This window comes from Myotis brandtii, unplaced genomic scaffold, assembly GCF_000412655.1.
Source record: "Myotis brandtii unplaced genomic scaffold, ASM41265v1 scaffold187, whole genome shotgun sequence".
Taxonomy (NCBI): Eukaryota; Metazoa; Chordata; class Mammalia; order Chiroptera; family Vespertilionidae; genus Myotis; species Myotis brandtii.
Window position 1 is genome coordinate 1,608,659 of NW_005356944.1, and position 534 is coordinate 1,609,192.

The window sequence follows — 534 nt, forward strand, 5'->3', positions numbered from 1 at the left end:
TGCCATGAAAGAGCTCATTTATTGGGGTGATGGAATCAGTGGATCCAAAATGGAGAGCTGGTTTATTGGGGTGAAGGGATCGGTGGCTTCCAGTTTCAAGCTCTGGTTCTCAGTCCTGCGGCACCTGTGCATGGATCTGCAACAGGAGTCACTTTTACTACTGGATTTCTGAGACGGGGTGGCTGGGTGGTCCACCTACTCTGGAGGGACCCAGCTCCCAGAATGACAGCCCTTTCTAGCAGGCCAGAGGAGGGGGGCTGGGGCACACAGCCCTAACCCAGTCTAACCTCCCAGTTAGAGCCGGGCTCCATCAGCCCCATTGTACCAGCAACCCTAAAGCCCAAGGCCGAGGAGGGGCAGGATTCTAGACAGCCCCGTGAATAAGCCAGAGGCGGACCCACATATCTACTCACCGCTTGGGCGAGGCTGGGCCAGGTCAGGGCCGCACGCACTTTGGCATCCGGGCCAGGGACGGTCTCCAGGCCCCACAGGGTGAAGCGGCGGAAACTGGCGGAGGCGCCCATGAAGCGGTCC

General features: G+C 59.6%; 1 protein-coding gene across 1 annotated transcript in view; it reads right to left on the minus strand.

Moving 5' to 3' along the window:
• RNASEH2C (ribonuclease H2, subunit C) overlaps positions 1 to 534 on the minus strand; it is a 1,163-nt gene continuing 629 nt past the window's right edge. Inside the window, exons 3-4 of the mRNA XM_005864249.2 lie at positions 414 to 533; positions 1 to 136 (exon numbers count right to left, since the gene is read on the minus strand). Coding sequence (XP_005864311.1) covers positions 110 to 136; positions 414 to 533 — 147 coding nt within the window. The 3' untranslated portion in view covers positions 1 to 109. The remainder of the gene's footprint in view (positions 137 to 413; position 534) is intronic.